The 18,917-nt window shown below is 49.3% G+C and overlaps 1 protein-coding gene across 2 annotated transcripts; it reads left to right on the top strand.

Moving 5' to 3' along the window:
- The first annotated feature begins 13,781 nt into the window (after positions 1-13,781).
- Positions 13,782-18,891, top strand: EIF5A (eukaryotic translation initiation factor 5A). Of its 2 annotated transcripts, none has more exons than XM_060082584.1 (6): positions 13,782-13,989; positions 15,858-16,043; positions 17,456-17,560; positions 17,768-17,899; positions 17,993-18,066; positions 18,230-18,891. In XM_060082584.1, exons 2-5 carry the CDS (start codon positions 15,879-15,881, stop codon positions 18,053-18,055), a joined length of 465 nt encoding a protein of 154 aa, XP_059938567.1. In that variant the 5' UTR covers positions 13,782-13,989; positions 15,858-15,878; the 3' UTR covers positions 18,056-18,066; positions 18,230-18,891. The 2 variants fall into 2 exon arrangements, with proteins under 2 accessions (XP_059938567.1, XP_059938570.1); XM_060082587.1 differs by lacking the exon at positions 13,782-13,989 and adding an exon at positions 14,220-14,307.
- Positions 18,892-18,917: the final 26 nt, after the last annotated feature.

Genomic DNA, 18,917 nt, shown 5'->3' with positions numbered 1-18,917 from the left:
TTTCGCAGTTGAAGATTCTGTTTCCCGGGGCATCGGGCACCGGAAAAAGAGAAAAGATGCGAAAACAACTAAATCAAGGCGAGGCCGTGAAGGCTAAAGAAATGGCCACCCTCTTTTAGACTATTAAGGACCGACTTACCTGTATCCAGCCCTGAGCTCAAGGAATTTGAGAAGCATGAAACCAAGGCTGGGGGGAGGCAAGCAAGGTAACTCACAGTGTGACCCCGGCAACCAAAGAATCGCGTGGAAGGTACAGAGGGAGCTCAGGTGTGGACTGGTTAACTGTAAGGTTAGAAGGTGAGAGAGAGGAAGCTCACAGAAAGGGTGAGCCCTGTTTGTAGTAAAATTAAAAATATGTCAGGAGATCAAGGGTGCTGCAGGAAAAGTACATTTGGCCGACAGCACCGAGACATGAAACAATACTTAGACATACAACAGTTACATACTCTCTATCCCCATGGATAAGAAGTAGCAGATGCCACAGAGATTTGCAATTAATATCCCTGTTCAGTTGAAGGGTTTGTGCATGTAATTTTCTGGTTATTTATTTTCACACACACACACACACACACACACCCCACAAGGCATGCGGGATCTTAGTTCTCCCACCAGGGATCGAACCCGTGCCCCCTGCAGTGGAAGCCCAAATTCTTAACCACTGGACTGCCAGGGAAGTCCCTATTTAAATATTTTTAAGTACTATCGATAACAAGGGCTCCAGGCATTCTTGTGAAAAGGCTTCCTCCTCTTACTGTCCCTCTCTTTCTGTCATTTCCTGCCCACCTGCAATCTGGCCTATCTTGTTCACTGTTATAAACAAACAAACAAATAAATAAAACAAACCCCCTACCTCCTTAACTTGCTCTACACCTCTCCATCAATTTAACACAAAACTTCCTGAAGAAAGTCTCTACTGTCTCTACTTCCTCATCCTTCTTTCACACCCCAACAACCCAAACCTGGTTTCTGTCCCCACCACTCCACTGAGATGGCTTCACCAATGGTCCACACCCTCTTCTTAACTGAGACATTTGGGGCCTGGCTTTGGGTTCTCTTTCAACTCCATCTGCAGAAGTGGTCCTGCCAAAGCTTCCACAGCTTAACCTTCCCCCATGCCCTGATACCTCTCCTTCTGTGGCTTGTTCTCCACCAGCTTCAGTCTTTCCTGGACTGTCTTCTCCTGTCACCCCCCTTCTATAGGTACTTTTATCCATTCCCCTGGTTTTGGTGACCATCTGCTACTGATGGCTCTTAAACCCGTGTGTCTCCAGCCCTGAGTCTTTCCCACCTTCTAGCAGACTCTGAGCCAGGCATCCTCTAGACAATTGCTTCTCAGGCTTCTGAAACATAAGTCCTCATCCAGGCTCCTCTTTTTCCCCCTCCCATGCTGAGTTATGTCACCACTTACCCACAATCATTCCTTAGTGCCCATTCCTCCTTTGTAGAACAGTTTCCCCTGGATGCCCAGGCTCAGCACAGCAAAGGTGAAGATTTATGGTATCAAACTGAGATATGTGAAAGATTTACAAGATGCCGTTACCTCGCTTTACCCCTTAGTACCAAACACTACCAGCAACTTTCGCCTCTAACTTTCTCCTTGCTGCCCAAATCAAGGTCTATTGCTTCTTCTGTCTGCTAATACCTGCTCTCTTATTTCTCAGCTGCTACCGAGAGAGTGTTCCATACCTACAGCCCCTCCCTCTCTTGCCCCATTTGCTCTTTAGCTACCGTTAGCTCTGCCCTCTCATTTTCCAGGCTCTGCTAGCCAAATCCTTGACCTTTTCTCTGCCCTCTACGTCCTGTCCTAGCTACTATATCTGATATTACTTACTGCCTCCTTCTTGAAACCTCCTCCTTGTATTTTGGGTTTTTTTTTAACCTAATTGCAGTAAGAGTCAATATTTCTTGAGCACTAAGTACGTGCCACATGCTGTGTTAAACACTTTAAATGTCTTCAGTCATTTACTCCTTCCAGCAGCCCTGAGAAGTGGATACTAGTATAATTATCCCCATTTTCCAGATAACGAAACAGAGGAATAGTGAAGTTAAGCAACCAGCCTAAAATCACACAGCTCTTGAACAAGCCAAGCTGAGAATTCAGTGCAGACCAGCCCAACTCCAGAGCCCATCTTCTTTCTTTTTAAATATTTATTTATTTATTTATTTTGGCTGCGCCGGGTCTTCATTGTGGCAGGCGGGATCTTCGTTGCGGCACGCGGGATCTTCGTTGCGGCATGTGAACTCTTGGTTGCAGCATGTGGGATCTAGTTCCCTGACCAGGGATCGAACCCGGGCCCCCTGCGTTGGGAGCTCAGAGTCTTAGCCACTGGACCACCAGGGACATCCCCCAGAGCCTATCTTCTAAGTCGCCAACCTCCTTCCACTGTGCTGGGACTATACTTTCCCATCTTCCCCAACAATCCTTTGACCCCCACATTCCCTCTAGTCCTTTCCATATGTCAGGCTTTTCCTTCGAAACTAAATTTTTTTAAAATTTATTTTTTATTGAAGTATAGTTGAATTACGATGTTGTGTTAATTACTGCTGTACAGCAAAGTGACTCGTATACATTCTTTTTCATATTCTTTTCCATTATGGTTTATTGCAGGATAGTGAATATAGTTCCTTGTGCTCTACAGTAGGACCTTGTTGTTTATCCATCCTATATATACCAGCCTTTGAAACTACATTTCTTAAAAGACTGTTTCCATCACCCAGGCTCTGCTTCTTCCCTTGGGAGGGAGGAGGGGCATGAGGAAAGACACTGACATCTGCCCTGTCACTTAGTTCAATGGACCCTTTTTTTGCCCTTGTTCCTCCACCTCTGTCTATGTGACAGATGTAACTGGAGACCATCTCCTTCTCAGACTTCTTCGTGGGCTCCTCAAGCTTTTATTTGCCAGAGTCCCCAGTTCTTCTGTTCTAACTCTATCACCTTTGGGGAACTTGTCCACTTCCACTGCTTCAGCTATGACCTGTTACAGGTAGAATTGTGTCCCCCAAAAGATACGTTGAAACCCCAACCCCTGGTACCCGTGAATGTGACCTTATTTGGAAATAAGGTCTTTGCAGATGAAATGAAATCGAGATGAAGTCATTGGGCTAGGCCCTAATCCATATGACTGGTGTCCTTATAAGAGGAAACTACCACGTAAAGACAGACACATAGGGACAATGCCATGCAATGACAGAGCAGAGACGGAAGTGCTATAGCTGCAATCCAAGGAGTGCCTGGGCTACCAGAAGCTGAAAGAGGCAAGGAAGGATCCTCTTTTCAAGACTTGGAAGAGAGAGCAGTCCTGCCAACAACTTGATTTCAGACTTCTATAGAACTGTAAGAATAAATTTCTGTAGTTTTCAGCACCAAGTTTGTGACACTTTATTACAGCAGCCCTAGGAGACCAATAAACAACCCAAACACAGATGACTCCCCAGTCTATGCCACTGGCCCAAACCACCCTCCTGAGCTCCAGATCTGTGATGCCCAGCCAACTGCAACTCTCCAGGGTCCCCTGTCTCGGGAAAGGGCCCCAATGTATCTGGCTGTGGTGATATGCACTCTGCTGTGCTTACCTGTTTCACGCCCTCAGCATTTCTCACCTGCATCCTCCAGAATTGCCCCCCTCCCATCCACTTTTCAGGAAGTACCCCACAAGCAAAATAGCCTCCCAGCCATTCTGTCCTAACCCTGGCTTTATTTTCACTATAGTATTTATCAGTACCTGATTTTTTTTTTTTTTTTTTCTGTACGTGGGCCTCTCACTGTTGTGGCCTCTCCCGTTGCGGAGCACAGGCTCCAGATGCGCAGGCTCAGTGGCCATGGCTCACGGGCCCAGCCGCTCCGCGACACGTGGGATCCTCTGGAACCGGGGCACGAACCTGTGTCCCCTGAATCTGCAGGCGGACTCTCAACCACTGTGCCACCAGGGAAGCCCTATTTTCTTGTTTTTAATGTATATAAGCTTGGGTTCTTGGCTGTCTTCTTCACTGCTGTATTCTAAGCATCTAAAACTGTACCTGGCATCTGGTAAGTGGCCAGTAAAGAGTTGACTGAATGAAAGAAGAAAGCCAGAAGGATCTTTCTAAAATGCTTTTTTTTTTTCTCAGTACAGATCTGTCATCACAGAAAGTTCTAGCAGACAGCACTGTTACACAACCCTCTCTTTTAACCTCAAATTCCATGATACTAAATCTGTTCTCAAAGTTCCAGGGATTCCCTGTTTGAATTAACTTCACTGACATTTATTGAGTACCTTCCTCTGACCATGTGGTGGGGAAGGCAGGGTGGATGGAATAATCACCACAGTGCTCCTTAGCAACTCTGTGTGTCTTCTAAAAATATTTCAGGTGGGGAATTCCCTGGCGGTCCAGTACTTAGGACTCTGGACTTTCACTGCGGAGAGACTGGGTTTGATCCCTGGTCAGGGAACTAAGATCTCATAAGCCAGGTGGCACAGCCAATAAATAAATAAATACATAAACAAATAAAAATAGTTCAGGTGATTTACAATAAAATATGCCTGTTCATTTATTTCTTCAACAAGCATTTAGTGAGCACTTTCTGTGCGCAAAGGTGCTATAAAAGGTGCTGGGAAGACACTTATTCAGTGGTGAATAAGACACTCCCTGCCCTCACACCACTTACAGTCTAGTAAAGGAGGTGATGAAATACGTCAATAACAGATGTAATCAAAGCCATGAAGGAAATGCACAGATTGATGTGATGAAGAGTAGGAGGCTGTAAGGGGATAATCTAGAATTAGGCCATCAGGAAGACACTGCTAGGAGGTGTGTCACAGTTTATGCTGTGACCTGAAGGATGAGAAGAAGACAACCAAATGTTGGGATTAGGGAAGAGAGTTCCAGGCACATGAAAAAAAAATTAATGCAAAGGCTCTGACGCAGAAAAGACATGAGTCTATCAGAGGAAAATGTTTAGTGAACAAGGTGGAGGATGAGATAGGCAGGGCCAGATTAGCCAACGCTTTGGAACCTGGATTTTATCCTAAGAGTGATGGGAAGTCTTTGAAGGGTTTTATTTTTATTTATCTATTTAAATTTTAAAATTAATTAATTTATTTATTTGGCTGCGTTGGGTCTTCGTTGGGGTGCGTGGGCTTCTCATTGCAGTGGCTTCTCTTGTATCAGAGCATGGGCTCTAGGCATGCAGGCTTCAGTAGTGGCAGCACACAGGCTCAGTAGTTGTGGCTCGTGGACTCTAGAGTGCAGGCTTGGTAGTTGTGGCGCACAGGCTTAGTTGCTCCGTGGCATGTGGGATCTTCCCAGACCAGGGCTCGAGCCCCTGCCCCTGCACTGGCAGGCAGGTTCTTAACCACTGCGCCACCAGGGAAGTCCCCTTTCAAGGGTTTTAAAAGGGGGAATGAGTGTTATGGTCTAATTTATTATTTTTTAATAAACTTTATTTTTTTTAATTAAAACAAATTTTTTTGGCCACACCGCATGGCTTGCGGGATCTTAGTTCCCTGACCAGGGGTCCAACCTGTGCCCTCAGCAGTGAAACCACTGAGTCCTAACCCCTGGACCACCAGGGAATTCCCAAAACTTTATTTTTTAAAGCAGTTTTAGGTTCACAGCAAAATTAAGTGGATGATACAGAGATTTCTCATATACCCTCTGCACCTATGCATGCACAGCCTCCCCTACTTGACTCACGTTTTAAAAATATTACTTGGCTGCTCTGGAGAAAACAAACTGGAGGGAGGCAGAGGTGATGGGGCTGCGGATGAGTGAGGATGGAGAGAAATGGACGAGTTTGAAGTACATTTTGGAAGCAGTGTCTGCAGGGCTTGGTGGTGGACTGGATGTGGCGGTGAGAGAAAAGGAATCACGGAATCTAGGTTTTTAGCTTGAACGTGGGCAGATGCTGATGCTATTTATTTCCACGAGAAACCCTAGAAGAGGAACATAGTCAGGGGCTTGGTTTGGGGCTTGTTTGAAACATCCAAGAAGAGCGCTCAGGCAGGCGGTTTGAGGGATGAGTCTGCGGCTCAGGGGAAAGTGGAGGCTGGAGCCCCGCGCAGATGGGATTTACAGCCCTAGGTCAGGCTGAGCTCCCTATGAAGTAAGTGTTGAGCTCTCTCTTGTCACAGATGAGGAGATAGTCCCAGAGAGGCTAAGTGACTGGGCCAAAGTGGTGCTGAGAACTTGGTCTCTGTACACGGGTACTGAATTGAATCTTGGAGACAGAGTTTTGGGTGAAGTAGAAAAGAATAGCCTTATTGCTTTGCCAGGCAAAGGGGGACACAGCGGGCTCATGCCTCTCAGAATTACGTGTCCCAACCCATGAGGAATTGGTGAGGAGTTTTTATAGCAATGGTTCGAGTGTAGGGTTGCTGATAAGATTAGAGTGTGTGCAGGGCCTGCACTCCTTTAATCTTGTCTCAGATGGTCTCCTATTTTTTTTTTTTTTTTTTGCCCTGGCATGCGGGATCTTAGTTCCCTGACCAGGGATTGAACCTGTGCCCTCTGCAGGAGTCTTAACCACTGGACCAGGGAAGTCCCTGCTTTCCTAATCCTGATCAACTTCTCTGGTTCCTTTAATGTTGCCTCAGGTGGTTTCTTGGCTGCTTCTCCCTTGTCTCTGTCTGCATCCTCTCCCTTCCCGAGTAGCAACTGTTTGAATCTGCCCTATGGAACCCAGGGAAGGTCATGGAGGCTAGAGTCTGTTCCCTACAAAAAAGAAACAGGGGACAGAAAGGCTTCCATGCTCAGGAGCCCCACAGGGTCCTGCTCGGTTTCAAAAGCTACACAATGTGAGTGGTCCAGGAGGGGGAAGAGCATGACTGTGCTGGGAGGTGCAGGAGACCTGCAGAGGCTCTGGCAAGGAACAGCTGGGATGGGGAGGTTGGAACCTAAATCCGGCAGGCCTTGAATCCAGACAAAAATCCTGTCCTGAATCCAGAGGCGCCTGAATGATGTCTAAAGTGCTTTACTGGGTTCTTTTCAGTGGAATTGACTCTTCCCAGAGGACTAACCCCTTTGATGAGGATTTAGTCCTCCCTGGCAGGCTGCAGAAGACAGTGAGGGTAGTTTGGTCGGATTAAACTCTGACATTACAGCTCAGTCTGGGGAGTCCAAGCAGCCCCTAAGATGGGCTACGCAGATGAACTGCAGGGCAGACTTGAGGAACTTCCTCTTCAGGGTTGGCAGGAGGGGAGACTCCCTCCTCTCTAAACAGGCAGGAGATGGGCCTCAAGCAGGGGAAATCCCCTTTCTTTCTTTCTTAAATTAAATTTAATTAACTAACTAACTAATTAATTAATTAATTTAGACTGCATCGGGTCTTAGTTGAGGCACGCAGGATATTCATTGACGCATGCCGGATCTTTCATTGTGGCAAGTGGGCTTCTCTCTAGTTGTGGCGTGCAGGTTTTCTCTTCTCTAGCTGTGGCACGCGGGTTCCAGAGCACGTGGGCTCTGTAGTTTGCGGCACGTGGGCTCCAGTTGAGGCGTGCGAGCTCAGTAGTTCTGGCACGAGGGCTTAGTTGTGTCTCTGGCATGTGAGATCTTACTTCCCCAACCAAGGATCCAACCCACGTCCCCTGCATCGCAAGGCGGGGAATCCTCTTTCTTGTCCAAGTTCCATCTCTAAAGCTGGTTTCCTCTTTGTGAAACTAGGAGTTCATGAGTCTCACTCATCTCTGAGTTGCCCAGTCCCCTTTTCCTTCAAAGAACAAATTGGGGGCACCAGTACCAAGAAGAGTCAGTTATTTTAAGCTGAACCGAGGATCATAAAGAGGAGGAGAGGTGAACACAGGAGAGAGAAGGGCATGCATGTCTTGGGCCTGTTTCCTGGCAGGTCAGGACAAGGTGGCTCTGATGTGTGCCCTGAGTAGACTCTTTAATCTCTAACTTCAACTCACATCTCACTGTTTTTGATTTTGTTTTTGAGATATAATTGACATATAATATTATATTTGTTTCAGATGTGCAACATAGTGATTTGATATATGTATAGATTGCAAAATGATTATCACACTCTATCTAGTTAACATCCTTATCACACTATATCTAGTGAACATCCATCACCACACATTGTTACAATTTTTTCTTCTTCCTGTGATGAGAACTTTGAAGCTCTACTCTTAGCAACTTTCAAGTATACAATAATACAGTGTAATTAGGTATAGTCACCATGCTGTACATTACATCCTCAGGACTTTTTACTTTATAATTGGAAGTTTGTACCTTTGACCCCCTTCACCCATTTCACCCACCTGCCACACCTCACTGGTCTTTTTTTCCCATGCCACATGGCATGCAGGATCTTAGTTCCCCCACCAGGGATTGAATGCATGCCCCCTGCAGTGGAAGTCTTTTTTTTTTTTCTTCCACATTCTCAACTTTATTTTCCATCCTAGTGATGGCTCCTCTGTACAGTGTAGGAAAGGGACCCCCACCAGGGGTGTGGAGCGACAGTGTAGGCTGGATTTGACTGTCAGTGAAGGTAACGAGGATGACCAGAGACTGGCAACCACACAACAGGAAGCCAGGGGTGGCCCTTCCAAGTCTCATCAAGGACCCAGAGTGGGTTTCAGAGCCCCAAGGGCCTAACAGTACGATTCCCAGAAGCCAAGGTCCACAAGCCATCAAGGAGTGCCCAAGGCCCCAGTGAGGCCTAGAGGGCCAGGGTGTCTTTGATGAGCCTGCGCATGGTGTTGGTGACGGAGGAGCCCAGGGTGTCAGTGATTTGGAAGGAGATCTTGTAGAGGTAGGGCTGCACGTCCTTCAAGCCTGTGTCAAACACGGTGTCCACCTCCGACTGCAAGGGCATCTTGGGCGTGTACTCATGCCAGTTAATCACCTCTACAGTGTTGATGATCTTCTCACAGAACTTCTCACCCACCTTCTCCCGGCAGATCTGCCGCCCTGTGCAGTGGAAGTCTTAACTACTGAACCATCAGGGAAGTCCCCTCACTAGTCTTAAAACCCTCTTTCTTCTTGATTCCCGCTGAGCATCTGGCAGTTTCTCTCGGGCTCAGATTGCTGACCCTCCTCATTCATTCATTCATTTATTCATTCTATAACAATTCAGAGCTAGCCACATGTCAGGCTCTGTGGTGGATGTGGGGACTACCCCTTTCACATGGAGCTCAGCGTCTGGAGAGGGAGACAGACATATTGTCTGTAGGACAGGTGATGGGTAGGAGTGAGCACAGGGGCCATGAGCAGAGAAGATGCCATTCAAGTTAGCCTGGGAGTGTCAGGATGGCATGGGCTGGAGGTGAAGCCAGACCTCAGTGCTGAAAGGCACACGAGAAGTGGCCAGGTGGAGAGAGGGGTGGCAGGAATGGAATTTGGAGTGACCAAGTGACTGTGGGCCGGTGCATGGGCCCTGGACTCAGGATGCAGCAAGGGTAGCCCTGTTTGAGGATTGAGGCCCTAACCTGCCCCTTGGTCTTTCTTCTCTCAACACAGAGGCCATCTGCCTTTCAGTTCCTCTCTTATACCTTGAGATATTCTTTTCGGTTTTTTTGGCCTCTCGGCTTGCGTTCCCAACCAGGGATTGAACCCAGACCCTCCCTCACCCTGTTGAGGGCCGATCTTTCTCCAGGTTCCTCAGCTCGGGTGTCTCCCTGCCAAAAGAACTGCCGGGCTTCCAGGCTGGGTTTGGCCCCTCTGGGTGCTCACTCAGCCCCCACGTGCCCTGCCGTCAGCCGCATGGCTCTGCTCTGCAGTTGCCCGGCTACCTTTTAAAAAAAAATTTTATTTATTTGGTTGCGCCGGGTCTTAGTTGCGGAAGGCAACTCTTAGTTGTGGCATGCATGTGGGATCTAGTCCCTGACCAGGGATTGAACCTGGGCCCCCTGCATTGGGGGCACGGAGTCTTAGCCACTGTGCCACCAGGGAAGTCCCCTGGCTACCTCTGCAGTCTGACCACAGGGCTTGGCCCAGAGCGAGCCTCAGTTTCTACCTGGAGAGTGAATGACTGAGCAAACGAATGATCTAATGCTCTAGAGTCATTTGTGATGGGCTCATTGAGTTTCCTTCCTCTGTGAGCTGGGTCCCTGTTCCGTCCTCAGACCTATTCCCTACTTGCTTGGTCCAGTTTCTAAGAAACTTTCTGGCTTCTCTCCCTAGCACCTGGGTTCTGCAAGGCTTCTGGGAATGGGGGTGGGGAGAACTCCTGGGCCTTTCCTCCAGGCCCAGAACCACTCCAGTCTCATTCTTCTCCATCTCCACCCTCTTTTTCTTAACTTCCACAGAAGCAAGGTCAAAATCACGGAAGATCCCTCAGGCATTTTCTCAGGGCTTCTCCTCCTTCTCTCATACCAGCTGCCGTTCATAAACCCATCTGTCACTGGTGGTAGACAGGTACTGGGTCTGAGCACACGGGCTAATGTTATACATTTGTTTATTATCTGATAATCTCCTCCTCCCAACTGTGGGGCAGGGACCATAGTGCTAATCTCACCACCCTTGTATCCCAAGTATCTGGCACTTAATGGACTCAGTAAATATGAACTGAGTGAATGGATGACTGAATGAATGAGGTCAAGTTTTCTCCTCTGATCCCAGCAGCTGAGTGCTGTAAGAGCAGGTCCAAGAATGTCCCGCCCCCTCACCCACACCTAAGCGTTACCCATTTGCTCATCCTCAAGCTTCACTTCGTCTGTTTGACGTTTTTTTAACTTTGTTTTGTTTTGGCCGAGCCACGCGGCATGTGGGAGCTTAGTTCCTCCCTCCACCAGGAATCAAACCCACACCCTCCACAGTGAAAGCGCAGAGTCCTAACTCCTGGACCGCCAGGGAATTCCCAACAACACATTTTTAAAGTAACAGCTTTATTAAGATATAATTCACATACTAACAATTTAATTATTTAAAGTGTACAATTCAATGTTTTCTTGTTTGTTTGTTTGTTTGTTTTTAGCGGTACGTGGGCCTGTTGTGGCCTCTCCCGTTGCAGAGCACAGGCTCTGGAAGCGCAGGCTCAGCGGCCATGGCGCACGGGCCCAGCCGCTCCGCGGCATGTGGGATCTTCCTGGACCGGAGCACGAACCCGTATCCCCTGCATCGGCAGGCGAACTCTCAACCACTGCGCCACCAGGGAAGCCCCAATTCAACGTTTTTTAATATCTGAAGAGGGCAACCATCACTCCAACCAATTTTAGAACATTTTCATCATCCTAAAAGACACCCTTTGCCCCTTCCCCCATAGTCATTAGCAGTCCCTCTCCATGTCTTCATTTCTCCCTAACCCCTAAGCACTAGGCAACTACTCTCTACTTTCTGTCTCTATGGATTTGCCTATTCTGGACATTTCATGTAAATGGAATTACACAATACCGTATGTGGTCTTTTGTGACTGACTTTTATTTAACATATGTTTCATGGTTCATCCATGTTGTAGCATGTACCCAGTACTTCAATCCTTTTTATTGTTGAATAATATTCCATTGTATGGATATACTATATTTTATTTATCCTTTCATCAGTTGATGGACATTTGAGTAGTTTCTACTTTTTGGCTATTATGAATAATGCTGCTTTGAACATTCGTGTACAAAAGTTTTCATTTTTAATTTTTTTTAATTAAAAAAAATTTTCTAATTTATTTATTTATTCACCTATTTATTTGGCTGCGTTGGGTCTTTGTTGCTGCACACGGGCTTTCTCTAGTTGCGGCGAGCGGGGGCTACTCCTCGTCGCAGTGCACGGGCTTCTCATTGCAGTGGCTTCTCTTGTTGCGGAGCACGGGCTCTAGGCGTGCGGGCTTCAGTAGTTGTGGCACGCATGCTCAGTAGTTGTGGCTGGTGAGCTCTAGAGCGCGAGCTCAGTAGTTGTGGCACACGGGCTTAGTTGCTCTGCGGCATGTGGGATCTTCCCAGACCAGGGCTCGAACCCATGTCCCCTGCGTTGGCAGGCAGATTCTTAACCACTGCGCCACCAGGGAGGTCCAAGGGTTTTTAAATTGAGGGTGAAATTCACATAACATAAAACTAAACAGTTTAAATAAACAATTCAGTGGTATTTAGTACATTCACATGTTGTGCAACCACCACCTCTAATTCCAAAACATTTCATCACTCTAAAACCCCATGACCATTAAGTGGTTACTTCCCATTCCCCTCCCTTTCAGCACCTGGTGACCACCAGCCTGCTTTTTTTTCCTATGGATTTACCTATTCTGGATATCTCATATCAATGGAATCATAGAGTATGTGACCTATTTTTGTTTGGCTTCTTTCACCTATCATAATGTTTTCAAAGTTCATCTAGTTGTGGTATGCATTTATACTTCATTCCTTTGTGTGATTAATACTCCATTACATGCGTACACCACAATTGTTTATTCATTCATCTGTTGATGGATATTTGGGTTGTTTCCACCTTTTGACTAGTATGAGTAGCGCTCTCTAAACATTTGCGTGCAAGGATTTGAGTACCTGTTTTTAATTTTGGGGTGTGGGTATATACTTAGGAGTGGAATTGTTGGGTCATTTGGACATCTTTGAGAAGAGCATGAATTGGACTTTCAAACAATGCACCCAGGAAGCTTGTTTTCCCCAAAGGAAATGGCAGAAACTTCAGAAAATTGAGTGGGAGGAGCTGGGGGTGATAGTATAATGTGCTACGTAAATGTATTAATTCAAGCTAGTGTTTGCAGTTCACATCCATCATGTCACATCTTAAAACAAGAACCAGATTTAGGATTTTGGATTCCAAGTCCAGCTGTTTAGCTGCTTGTCTTGTTCCACAATACTGTTGTCAACCTAGCTTACTGAAGCAAACAAGGTAGCTATGAAGGTAGTGCTGAAAACCTAGGAACTAGAGGAAGAAGACTACAAACTTTCAGGAAAAGCAGCGCCTTTCTTCCCTAGAACGAGGGCCAGGGAAATTCATTCCGAGAGATAGTTTGTTTCTGGTTTCATTGGTCACTTCCCATGATTTAGAGAATGTCAGTGTAATTTGATACAGCACTCCTCTTTATAGAGAATTTTTTCTAAGGGTGCTCGTAGACAACTGTTTTGGATCCCGTAGAGAACAGTGGGGGGGGGGGAAGAGAAATGCCATGTAAATCTCTTTATGATTCAGAAGTAGAATGGCCTCTATGGAAGCCATAGAGACCAATATGGACCGAGGGTTTAAACAAGATGGTGGCTGGGATAGGACCGCTCTATCTTTCTGGATGAAACTCTATGGCAGAGCAGAGTCGCACAGTTCAGAGAAGTGAAGCTGAGATGGGTGGTAACCCGACCACACTAGCGCGCTGGGAAGAGTGGAGCGTAAAGAGCTCTCTCGCGCATGTGTGGAACCAGGGGAAGGGGGAAGCGGGGAAATGGGTTTTGAGACCAAGGACCCACCCCACAGTGCAAGTTTTCTGAAACGTGTGAGTCTTAAGCCCAGCTAAAGTCGAGGTGGGGCGTTTCCTAAGGCGCATGCGTTCTAGACGACACCAGCAGTACAGTGGCGTGGTCTTTTCAACGCCTGGCGTACAGACGACGTCTGAAGTGGAAGGGGAGGTCAGGACTCCCAACACGCATGCGCCTTGAGGCCGAGGCGTTTCCTTCAGAGGGTGTGGAGTGCAGGGCTCCTTATTGCGCAGGCGCAAGAACCGTCCGGTAGGGCTGGTGGTCTAACACGGGGATGGGAGAGGAGGTTGAAGGGATTAAAAAACCGGATGCGCCTGCGCGTTGCCTACTGGTGGGACGAACTCAGGAATTGTGAGGGGCGGGTTCACGGATGCGCGTCATTGGATGGGTAGGTGGGAGGGAGGGTGGAGAGCCAGGAGAATCTGTGCGCTTGCGCAGTGCGGGGGTGGAGGGCGGAGGAGATAGATAGCACGCTTGCGCGGCTGTCATAGGGCTGCTTGGTTGGTCAGTGGGGAGTCGGCGCCTGCGTACTAAGACCCGTGTGCAGCAGCGGCGGCGGCGGTAGAGGCGGCGGCGGCGGCGGCAGCAGGCTCTGAGGCAGCGGTTGGGCTCGCCGCGAGTGAACGGGGTCGAGTCAGTGCATTCGCGCGAGGTGAGAGCGGGCAGGGCGCGCGTGCGCGGAACCTTGGCTTGGGCCTGGGAGTAGAGATGCAACTGCGCGAGGGTCGGGGAGGGGGCAGAGGGGATCGGCGGCCGCCGCCGCCGCACGAGATTCGGTCTGCGAGCGGCGCGAGGTGCGGAGGGGCTCGGGCGCGCGACCCGGTTGGCGCGCGGGGTGACGGTTGGGGCTGGCCCGGTGACGTTGGAGCGACGCAGGGCGGGGGACGGCGAGCAGCGAGGCCGCCACGCGGGAAAGGCCGCCGGGCGGCCAAGCTGGGGCGAGGGCCGGGGGCAAGATCGGCCCGCCGGGGTAAGGGTACCTGGGACGTTGAGAACCGGGCGCCGCGCGGCCACATGAGGTGGGGGAGGGGGCTATTCGGTGAGAGGGCATGTGGAGGGGAGGTTGGCGGCCGGCGGGGGGGAGGGGAGGCTGCGTGGCTCCGGCCTGGCGCGGCCTTTGAGGAGGGGGTGGCCGCAGTACCGGAAGTGCCGCCTATGAGAGGCTGCCCTTGGGGTCGGAGGCCGCATGGCCGAACGTGGACGGGGGCCGCATGGCATCGCGGGGACCCCTCCCCCCAGGTCCCGGCCACCGGAAGCCCCGGGCGGCCACATGGTGGGCGGGAGCCGGCAACCCTCAGCGCGGAGAGAGGTGGTCCTCGCGGGCGCCTAAGGGAGTTTGGAATTTTGAGGAGTGGGAGAAGCCCGAGGCCCGGATCTTGATCACCTCCGTAAGCCCGCTGTGGGCATATGTTAGCGCTCCCCCACCTCATGGGCCCCTGGAGCTTTCCCCCCCAATCCTCCTGTGAAGTGAGGCGGCCAGCCAGGTGTAAGTGGCATTTGTCCGTGCTGGGATGCCAGAGAAAGTGGGAAACCGAGGGCGATTGGACGGGAGCCCAACTCCTATCGGTCGTCCCGACAGCGCTTTAAAGTCCCGGGCAGATGGGTTGCCCGCTTTGATAGGTGCTCTTCACCTTGTCACTGTCTTTCTCGTTGTGTCTGATTTGGGAGTGCCTGGTTTTAGGGTCCTTAACTCTGCTAGCCTAGTATAATTTACACTACTCACTAACTACTACCAGCCTTTTGCTTTCATTTTATCGTCATTCACCACTCCCCACTCTCCCACTTTCTACTGACTGTACAGGCCCGGCCTGAAAAGCCGACAGGACCGGTGCATCCTGGGAAAAGTGGGAGGGCCCTTGAGGAGAGGCTGGGTTCCTGGGTTCCCTTTGGGAAAGCAGAGGTGTTTGGCAGGGAGATCAGTTAGAAAACAACTTTACTTTTTCCCCCTCGGCTGCGTCTGCAAATGCATGCTGGAGAGGCGGGAATCCCCCAAAGAGGCCTTGTGGTTTCCTGTACCAGTGACTGGCTCGTGTGTGGATAGGGTGGGGGGGTGTAACAGAGACGGGTGGGGCTCCCTGTCCTCCGGTCTCCACCCCTCCCCCCCACATTAGCCCCGCCCTTTTGCTGGCTCATAGCTGCTCACCTAATTATAGCCCTGGTTATGTGTGGGGAAGAGGGGTGGTTGGTTTTCAGTGGCAAGCAACACCTGAGTCCTCCCCCTACCAGGAATTAGGCCTTTGCCCATCTCAGAGATTTGACATCCTGACTTCCTGGAGCTTTTTCTGTCCCGGGCCACCCCTTTAGCTTTCATTTGGGGTGGGGAATCCTGCTTATCTCCCACCGCCACACACATAGTATTTTTGATTCCAATCAGTATTTAATCTAGGAACTTTATTTTACGTGGGTAATGGAATAAAGTGCTGGGGAAAAAATGAAGCAGTGTTTCTAGAGTAGAGTGGGATAAATTGGAGACCCTGTTAATTCTATCCTTACTGACCCTAGTTCTCTTCTTGATTCTAGTTGGAATCGAAGCCTCTTAAAATGGCAGATGATTTGGACTTCGAGACAGGAGATGCAGGGGCCTCAGCCACCTTCCCGATGCAGTGCTCAGCATTACGTAAGAATGGCTTTGTGGTGCTCAAAGGCCGGCCATGTAAGATTGTGGAGATGTCAACCTCCAAGACTGGCAAGCACGGCCATGCCAAGGTTAGAAGTTCATTTCCATATCTTGTCTTCCCCACCAGCTATCATCAATGCTAGCCCCCTATCTTCTTTAGCTCTTTTATTACCATCCAGTTCCTTGTGTTCAGCACTCAGCCCTGGACACCTTTTTCAACTACTACACCAGCCTTCAGCTTCCTCCTTGGTTAGCCTTCTGTGCCCTGTCATCCTTGGAATCCCCCCTTTCTCCATCTTTGTGTGTCTCCAACTTCTCTTCGTGGTCCTTTATGCTCTGGCTCTTCAGCTGCTCTGTCACTTTTTCTATTTGTCCATTTGAGTCTTTGTAGGTTCTCTTTGTTTCCATCACTTTGCCCAGGATTTCTCCAATCCTAACATCCCTCGGAGGGGCTCCAGTGTACACCTCTGAGTTTCCAAATTGCTGCCCCACTCTCCAGTGCCAGCTCTCCCCTTGGATCTCTGATGCAGCATCAGAGTGTCTCTACCTGCCTTCTCTCCTGGGGCCTCCTTGCTTCCTTAGGTCCTAACATTTTTCTTATATCCCTCCTTGTAACTTTACTTTTTCTTTTTTCTCAAAAGTTCAACCTGATTCACCCTTGTTGGATTTCTTGTGGTTTTGTTCCCAAAGCAGTTTTTCTGTCTTCTGTTGACTTGGCACATCCTAAGTTACCCCCAGATGTCTAGATCATTCTCTGTTTTTTCTGGTTTCCTTATTTCCTAAATGCATCGTTCTTTCTGTTCTCCCCCCAAGTCCTCTTTTTCCTTTCGGCTCTCTTCTTTCTCATTCCTTCCTGTCTTCTCAGCTCTTTCGCTTCTACCTTCCTTATTTTCCAAGTTCTCAGCCTTTTATGCTGTCCAAAAAGCTTCTTCCAGGGCTTCCCTGGTGGCGCAGTGGTTGAGAGTCCGCCTGCCGATGCAGGGGACGCGGGTTCGTGCCCCGGTCTGGGAAGATCCCACATGCCGCGGAGCGACTGGGCCCGTGAGCCATGGCCGCTGAGCCTGCGCGCCCGGAGCCTGTGCTCCGCAACGGGAGAGGCCACAGCAGTGAGAGGCCCGCGTACCGCAAAAAATAAAAAAAAAAAGAAAGAGAAAAAAAAAAAAAAAAGCTTCTTCCAGACTTTCACCTAGACTCCTCCTGTTCCCCTAGGATCCTGGTCTCTTGTTAATGTTTTGATAGCTCGAAGTGATTGCTCCAAGCCTGTCCTACAACCTTCCTGTGTGCTGTCAACTCCAGTCTCAGCGGGGGTCTTTTGGCCCCAGGCTCTTTTTAGAGGCTTTAGTGTTTCTTTCTTGAGTTGATTGGTTCAATTCCAACTCCTCTAATCTTTGTCCTGACAACCTAGTCTGACTTCCCTCACTAGCCAGGGATAACTTGAGCCTTTATCTCCTCCATCCTAGAGTTTGGTTGGGTTTCTCTTTGATGTGATGCATGCATACAGGTCCATCTGGTTGGTATTGACATCTTTACTGGGAAGAAATATGAAGATATCTGCCCGTCAACTCATAATATGGATGTCCCCAACATCAAAAGGAACGATTTCCAGGTATGTAGATGTCTGGATGTAGATGGGTTAGTGGTTTGTGGGAGGAAAATAGAGACTGGCCAGAAGACCTTGTGCTGAGAGAAGGGAGATTGGCAGGAGGAGAGGGTATTTGGTATTAGCAGATTCCCACCCTAGTTTGCCCATCAGATCCTTTATCCTCAGGCTGCTTGGGCCTACCTTCAGCTTCCTTCCCCTGTCTGCCCCCAGCTGATTGGCATCCAGGATGGGTATCTATCACTGCTCCAAGACAGCGGGGAGGTGCGAGAGGACCTCCGTCTGCCTGAGGGAGATCTTGGCAAGGAGATTGAGCAGAAGTACGACTGTGGAGAAGAGATACTGGTATGGTGCCCCCCCTCTTTCTTTTATGCCCAGCCCTGTTCTTTGTGCTGGTTTCTCTGAGCTCAGACTTGACTATCCCCCATGCTCCCCCAGATCACGGTGCTGTCTGCCATGACAGAGGAGGCAGCTGTTGCAATCAAGGCCATGGCAAAATAACTGGCTCCCAGGTGAGTGTGGTGACACCCCTCCCGAGCCCAGCCCCATTCACTCACTTTGTTATCTCCATGGAAGAGCTACTTTGGTCTTAATTGACTGTGGTGCTTGTTCCCCTCACCCTTTTTCCCTTTGAAGGTTTTATCCTGTCTCACCTGGTTTCTCTCTTCTACCCAGGGTGGCTGTGGTGGCAACAGTGATCCTCCAGCCTGCAGAGGCCCCCTCCCCCAGCCTGGCCCAGCTCTGGCCCGGCCCTTGGCTGGACTCCTCCTACACGATTTATTTGACATTTTATTTTGGTTTCCCCTACACCCTCAATCTGTCGGGGAGCCCCTGCCCTTCACCCTGCTCCCTTGGCCAGGAGTGAGTGAACCATGGCCTTGGTGAAGCTGCCCTCCTCTTCTCCCCTCGCACTACAGCCCTGGTGGGGGAGACCGGGTGGGTGCTGCTTGTGGTTTAGGTTTGTTTTGGATTTTTTTTTTTTTTTTGGATTTTTTTTTTTTTTTTTTAATTCAATCTGGAATCAGAAAGCTGTGGATTCTGGCAAATGTTCCTTGTGCCCTTCCCCCACTCATCCCTGGTCTGGTCCCTTATTCCCCAATAGCCCTTTTTCCCAAGCACCACCCCCACAGACTGGGGACCAGCCCCCTCCCCTGCCTATGTCTCTCCCCAAATCCCTTTAGATGGGAAGGGAAGAGGAGGAGAGGGGAGGGGACCTGCCCCCTCCTCAGGCATCTGGGAGGGCCCTGCCCCCATGGGCTTCACCCTTTCCTGCGGGCTCTCTCCCCGACACATTTGTTAAAAATCAAACCTGAATAAAACTACAAGTTTAATATGAAGCCCCCAACTCAGCTGCTGCTTCGAA

Source organism: Mesoplodon densirostris, chromosome 18 (assembly GCF_025265405.1).
Source record: "Mesoplodon densirostris isolate mMesDen1 chromosome 18, mMesDen1 primary haplotype, whole genome shotgun sequence".
Classification (NCBI taxonomy): Eukaryota; Metazoa; Chordata; class Mammalia; order Artiodactyla; family Ziphiidae; genus Mesoplodon; species Mesoplodon densirostris.
The sequence above is the reverse complement of the archived record's forward strand: the minus strand, read 5'-3'. Positions and strand labels throughout refer to the sequence as shown.

What these genes read in the sequence shown, in the direction of transcription:
- EIF5A (XM_060082584.1), top strand. Translation starts at nt 15,879, where the DNA reads ATGGCAGATGATTTGGACTTCGAGACAGGAGATGCAGGGGCCTCAGCC. An exon ending in GCAAGCACGGCCATGCCAAG is followed by an intron (nt 16,044 to 17,455) that starts GTTAGAAGTTCA and finishes GCATGCATACAG; the next exon opens with GTCCATCTGGTTGGTATTGA. An exon ending in TCAAAAGGAACGATTTCCAG is followed by an intron (nt 17,561 to 17,767) that starts GTATGTAGATGT and finishes GTCTGCCCCCAG; the next exon opens with CTGATTGGCATCCAGGATGG.